Raw genomic sequence first — 7,236 nt, forward strand, 5'->3', positions numbered from 1 at the left:
TTTATTGCATCAATTCCTGGCGCCTTGTTCTTTGCCAATTCCTTCAATGCACTTTGGATTTCCTCCCTGAGTATCATTGGCTCTTGATCATATGGTACCTCTTGAAATGGTTGAACATTAACCATTTCCTTTTGGTACAATGACACTGTGTATTCCTCCCATCTTTTCTTGATGTTTTCTGTATCATTCAATAATTTGCTTAGAGAATCCTTTAATAACAAAAGTTGAGGCTTGAATTTTTTCTTCAGTTCCCCCAGCTGAGCGTGTTCTTCCTTTTTGGTTTTCTGATTCCAATTCTTTGCACATTTTATTATAATATTTGGCTTTATCTTCTTGAGCTGATCTTTGATATTTTCTGTTCAGCTCTTGGACCTCCTCATTTCTTCCATTTACTTTAGCATCTCTATACTGGAGAGCAAGTTTCGGAGTCTCTTCTGACATCCATTTTGAACTTTTCCTTCTTTCTTGTCTTCTTGATGACTTTTTGCTCTCTTCACGTATGATGTTCTTGATGTCATCCCAAAACTCTTCTGGTCTTCGGTCTTCAGTGTTGAATGTATCAAGTCTGTTCTTCAGATGATCTCTAAATTCAGGTGGGATAAATTCAAGGTCATATTTTGGCTCTGTGGACTTGTTTCCATTTTCTTCAGTTTCAGTTTGAATTTGCATTTGAGTAATTGATGGTCTGTTCCACAGTCTGCTCCTAGCCTTGTTTTCACTGATGATATGAAACTTTTCCATCTTTTCTTTCCACAGATGTAGTCAATTTGATTTCTATGTGTTCCATCTGGCAAGGTCCATGTGTATAGTCATCTGTTATGCTGTCTAAAGAAGGTATTTGAAATAAACAAATCATTGGTTTTGCAGAATTCTATCATGCGTTCTCCAGCATCATTTCTATCACCAAGGCCATATTTTCCAACTACTGGTCCTTCCTCTTTGCTCCCAACCTTTGCATTCCAATCACCAGTAATGATCAATACATCTTGATTGCATGTTTGATCGATTTCAGATTGAAGAAGTTGGTAGAATTCTTCTGTTTCATCCTCACTGGCTTTAGTGGTTGGTGCATGTTTAGCTCAAAGCCTGGGATTTAGGGACTTGAAAAATGTGATTTAAAGTAAAGGTGATAAATTGAACAAACGTTAAGACCAGACATCATTGCTTTTGTGAATAACATCTTGAAAAAGTAAAGCGATTCTTTTCCCTTAACAAAAGTGGTTGTGGTTGTGGTACTGACTGTGTGCTGTCAAGTGAGGTTCAACTCAGAGCAACCTGCATTAGGTTTCTGAGGTTGTAGACCTTTACAGGAACAGAAAGTCTCATTTTTCTCCCTCACAGCTTAACCCACTGTGTCATTAGGGTTACTTTAATTACAGTTGTTGTTGTTAAGTGCTGTTGAGCCAGTTCTAACTCATAGCAACCCTATATAGGGTTTCCGAGAAGCAGCTGGAGGAATTGAACCACCAACCTTATGGTTTGCAGTCCAGTGATTCTACAGCACCATACTAGGAGTCCTAAAGTAATCAATGTATGGAAAGAAACCTTTGAAACATTCTGAAAGGCACCAGGTTAAGATTTGCACAGAATTTCATGTGATATTTGTAAAATTCTTTAGAAGTAGAATAAAACTTGAGAATAACTAGGGCTTTGCAAAGCCACATAATTGGCCTGCATTTTGACCTAGAATTTGAGATTTCACAAAGGTTCTTAAACTGAACACCCACTTATGTCTACTGTCTAAGAAACTTTGTAAAGCTTTATGGGAAATGCAAAGACTTAACAATCAAGGTTGAATGACATAAATTTTATGATATTTCAGTTAATTAACTTGACTTTTGAGGGTAATGAAGCTACCAGTTCTTTAGGCAATATATTCTATACATGACTGCAACAGGGCCATAGGTATTTAGAACTTTATGAAAATTTTCCTCCTACCATCTCAGCTTTTAGTAAATTATGGTAAGTAATCATTTGTCACATGACCAGAAATCATCACTCTCTTACCATATCATTCATAATAATTGCATAGCAGTCTGGTCAGTAAGGTTTTGCAAAAGTAGGCTAAATGTTTGCAGTATACAACAGACTGAATCTTCATAGATACCCCAGATCATTAGACTTTACCTCATTCTCATCTTTACTTCTCTGGGTTACAACCTTCATCCCTTTCCCCATCTGATCCATGTTCCACTCAGAAAATGGCTGGTATCCCGGAGCAAGAGCAGCCATTCAACATTATTTTTCCCTTAAATATGAGGCTGAAAGTGAATGAATATCTCTCCTTTTTGTCTGGCTCCTGTAATCTGACATCTCAAACATATCCCTGGCTTATTTTAGCATTGGCTTTGTTCTTAATGTGCTATGTTCAGGGAGTTAAAACGCTGTACAATGAACCCAGGTTAAGACATATCTATAATTCTGCCTTAACTAAGCCAATATGCCTGAACTGAATAGCAAGTTACAGATCTTGTGTTTTGCCTGTAGGACACCTAATTCAATGAAAGTAGCAAAGAACTTAGGCCCATGTAAATGTTTTATCTCACTTAAATTTTGCTGAAATTCTGAAAGAAGGTATTAATAGCATTATTTTATAGATAAGAAAATTAAGATTGATAATTAACCAGTAACAATTCCAAGGTTATGTACTGACAGTTCATTGTGTAGCTTGGTTTCAAAACCACATCAGCTTTGTTACAAAACCCGGGGTCTCTTTTCTACTAACCTTCTCTGAACATTTTACAGGAGAGAGATTTTTTTTTTTTTTTCTAACCTATTTAAATTCTTCAAAAAAAAAAAAAAAAAAAAAAAACTGTGTATGTTGCATTTATCCAAGGTTTTAATTAAAAAATAAAATGAGTGACTTAAATCAGCCATCTGATTATTTTAATTAGCTTTTGCAAAATGTCCGTTGCTTTTCCTCAAGCATTTTCAATTAATTGGAGCCACAAGACCAGAATGACCACACAGTTTTATTAACATCAGTTGGCTCCTTTACTCCCCCCATGATACCTGACTTTATTAATAGACCCTCAGTGTCATATTCGTCCTAGATTATGAAAATGGACTCGCACCTCTGGCAGCCTTTGTTGAGATGTACAACATCTCTCAGAGCTCCCAAAGTGTACCCTACAGTGTTTGATCAGCACCAGAGAGAAGAGCCCTGCCTGAAGCAGCCATTCTTCTCAGGGATGGAGGAAACAGTTTCCTTAGAAACAAGGATTACAAAAGGGCTCTTAGAATAGCTACTCCTACACTCGGATTTTCTTTAGTCCCAGGCCATGGATAGTCTTTCAAGTAGAGTCATAATATGAATAGTGAGCCCAGCTGGATCTATGCAATGACATGAAGAGAAATGGTAAAACCACTGCCATTATAGACAGATAAGTGTATTTAGGACTTAGCGAAAGGCTTGGCCATAAGTGGCATTCAGCAAATACTTTCTAAATGTTTGAATGAATATATGGTTTAACTGAAGTTGAATGTCATAGTTAAAATAAGTTAAATAGCTATCAAACGATCTGAGTCTAAATTCAATTCTGTCATTTATTATCAGCACAGTCTTGGGAAATTTAAATACCATCCCTAGTTTCTGTTTCACCAGAATGGATGACAGCTATCCAGCTGGTCAACAGCAAATAAGTTTGTTCATGGATATATTAACTAACTTCTGAATTTTAACCACCTGTCCACAACATTGGAATCCTGGTGTGGCGCTATGGGTTAACACACTGCACTGCAAAGTTGGTTTGAGTTGCAAGGTAGGCTGTTTAAGCTCTCCAGCCACTCTTCAGAAACCCTACACAGGGTCACTATGGATTGGAACCACTGGAGAGTACTTAACAACAACAACAACAATTCATAAGATTCGCCCACCAGCTGCTCTGCAGGAGAAAATCAAGGTTCTCTACTCGTGTGAAGATTTAAAGTGTTGGAAGCCCCAAATAGGGTTGTTATGATTCTGAACCAACTGTATGACACTTAAAAACAATAATAACAGCATCTGTAAGGTTGGTGGTTCAAACCCACTCCTCAGAAACCCTATACAGGGACGCTGTGAGTCAGAACCAACTCCATAGCACGTAACAAAAACATATAAAGTAGTAGGGTTGTTTTGTTTTGTTTTGTTTTGTTTTGTTTTTGTCTTTCAGGCATATAAAATAATTTAATCAACCAAAGGGCACATTTTGCAAGCCTGCCTCCTGGCCACCAGCACTCAGTCTTTCTCTTTCCAACAGTCTAGAGTCTTCAGCTGCTCTCTCCGTCCATGTCCTCATCTCTGGTGTCACTGCTTCTCTGGATAGGGCCTGCATTCCGCTCCTGTTTTTCTCCCTTAGTGGTCCTAGGGTCCTCTGTTCCTGAACTGTAAGATTAACTACTCTCTCATTTTTGTTACAAAACTTCTACTTTTACAATTGTGACTGTCACAATTAGTCATGATAATAATTACTCACTATTGAATTATAAGAATCTTTTCCCTATCTCTTTTCACCAGATCCATCTAGACAAGATGAAAACTATTCAGTGGGGATTCTACCTTCCCACGTACAATCTTAAACTAAACTCCCTCTTGAAAACTTGTAAACCAGTCACTTCATGCATTTATCACCCCCTCATGTTAGGTAGCCAATGTTTCAATTGCCCGTCCCTATCTAACCTGTATACAGAGGGGATAGGATTGATACTTGATGTGGCCTTTCAAGCTTAAAGTCGTAATTTTATTTTATTTTATCTTTATCTAAAAGTCTCATAATTATTATATTTCCATTTTTGCAGTTAGGTTTCGTCCATTTGGTTCTGACTCATAGAGACCCTATGCACAACATAAGGAAACACTGCCTTGTCCTGTACCATCCTCAAATCCTCATGTTTGAGTCTATTGTTGCAGCTACTGTGTTAATTCATCTCATTGGGGGTCTGCCTCTTTTTCCATTGCTCTCTACCTTATCAAGCCATACACAAATGCCTCTATAACTTCACATGCTAGAAACTTTCTTCTTTTTTTAACCCCACAAAGCTGTGAAGTCTTTGAAGACAAAAATCATATATTATTTCTGAATGTAACACAAAGATTAACATATCATGACTTACAAATATGTTAAATGAACACATTGGATGGACAAAATGTAAGACTTTTTCTGGATATTTTTCCTATTCTGGTATCTTTTATCTGGACAGATTCCTTACAGCACTGAAATGTTGTTTTAAGTGCCATTGAGCCAGTTCCGACCTATGTTGTTGTTGTTAAGTGCCTTCGAGTTGGTCTGGACCAATAGTAACCATATGCATAACAGAACGAAACACTGCCCGTCCGGCGCCATCCTCACAATTCAAGCTACTGTATAAAGCCCACTGTTGCTGCCACTGTGACAATCCATCTCATTAGGGGTATCCCTCTTTTTCCTCTCCCTCCATTTTACTAAGCATGATGTCGTTCTCCAAGGACTCATTCCTCCTGACAATATGTCTGATTCACTGCGACTCTGTGGTTTCCCAGAGCCCCTGGTGAGTTTGAACCGTGGACTCTGTAGATAGCAGTTCAGTATTTATCCTACAGTACCATACTAGAAGGAGTTCTGATGTGGCGCTGTGAGTTAATGCGCCAGACTGCAAAGCCGTTTGAACTACAAGGTCGGTAGTTCAAGCTCACCAGTTGCTCCTTGGAAATCCAATACAGGGTCACTATGGGTCGGAACCAACTCGACGGCACTTAACAAAAACAACAACAATCATACTAGAACGCACTGAAAAGGAAAAGTTAAATTGTTAGTGGTGGTGGTAGTGTGCTGTGGAGTTGGTTCCGACTTGTATCGACCCTGTATAGTGTTTCTGAAGCTGTATATCTTTACCGGAGCAGAAGGCATCTTTCTCCTGCTGAACAGCTGGTAGTTTGGAACTTCTGATGTTGAGGTTAGAGCCCAACTCGTAGCCACTATGCTAATTTCATTAGAATAGAGCACTTTTTTCCTTACTGCTATGTTGTTACTGATTGGAGATTTAGTAGTGATTACGAGTGGGGCTGTTAACATCAGGGTCAGCAGTTCAAAACTACCAGCCATTCCATGGCAGAAAGATGAGGTTTTCTGCTCCCATAAAGATTTACATCCTCAGAAACCCTGTACAGGGTCGCTATGAGTCAGAACCTACTCCACAGCAGACCACCACAACCACCACCATTAGCATCACCATTTGCATCATCAGCACCAGCATCAGCACCAGTATGACATGTTTATTTGAAGTCCTGCTCTAGGTTAATGTGCTGAAGAGCAAGGTGGGTTTAAACCTCAAGGTCAGCAGTTCAAGTTCACCAGCTGATCCTCACAAATGCTATATAGGGTAGCTATGAGTCAAAACCAACTCGATGGCACTTAACAACCACAACAACAATGTTTATTTGAAAGAAGCAGCCTATACTGCAGTCCACCTTAATTAGGATGCAAGTTCTATAAGGGCAGGGGCGAATTCTGTGTTGCCTGTATTCCCTTCACCAGTTGTTTTCCATCAGTTACTTGTTGAATGAATAAACAAAAGAATGAATGAATAACTTATAAATGTTAGAAGATACAATCTTGACAAAAGAACTTAATGTTCACTTAACAATTCAAAAGTGTCCCACTATTTAAATAACAGCATGTTTTTACATACCTTGCTGATTTCGAATCCAAACACTTCCTCAAAATATGCTGGCTGACTAATTAACAGTAAATAAAAAGTCCAGCTTCTGCAGAAGTTTGCCACAATTATTGCATAGACTGGCATAGATGTAAAAAATTTTCTCCATGGAGTCTTGAATTTCTGAAATCCCAAGAAGAGAATCAGTCTGATCATTTAAAAATACATATATATTTAAATTTAAATGGGAATGACAGGTACTTTGCATCTTCTAGATGACTAGGTGGGCATGAGAAGGATGTGGGCGGAAGTTAGGAAAACATTCAAATAACAGTCCAGATAAATTTACTGTTGTTATGTGCCATCAAGTTGTTTCTGACTGATAGCGACCTGTGTACAGTTTCCAAGGAGCTGTTGGAAATTGCTAAGCTTGCAATTACCAATATTAGTGTTAACCCTATAGCATCACACCAGGACTCCCCCGGTAAAGTTAACAACATGAATAATCAATATAAGACAAAAGGGTAATTTATCAGTCTCTCCTTTTGACTACATTGTTCCAGCATTAGAACACAAAGTTCTATGTTTATAGGATAGTAATTCCAAAGCCAGAGTCCTAGTGTG

At 38.3% G+C, this 7,236-nt stretch overlaps 1 protein-coding gene across 1 annotated transcript in view; it reads right to left on the reverse strand.

The window, feature by feature from the left end:
* The window catches only part of SLC17A6 (solute carrier family 17 (vesicular glutamate transporter), member 6), a 63,892-nt gene that overhangs the window by 5,462 nt on the left and 51,194 nt on the right, over positions 1-7,236 (reverse strand). Inside the window, exon 8 of the mRNA XM_006872395.1 lies at positions 6,646-6,795. Coding sequence (XP_006872457.1) covers positions 6,646-6,795 — 150 coding nt within the window. The remainder of the gene's footprint in view (positions 1-6,645; positions 6,796-7,236) is intronic.

Source organism: Chrysochloris asiatica, unplaced genomic scaffold (genome assembly GCF_000296735.1).
Source record: "Chrysochloris asiatica unplaced genomic scaffold, ChrAsi1.0 scaffold00196, whole genome shotgun sequence".
Taxonomy (NCBI): Eukaryota; Metazoa; Chordata; class Mammalia; order Afrosoricida; family Chrysochloridae; genus Chrysochloris; species Chrysochloris asiatica.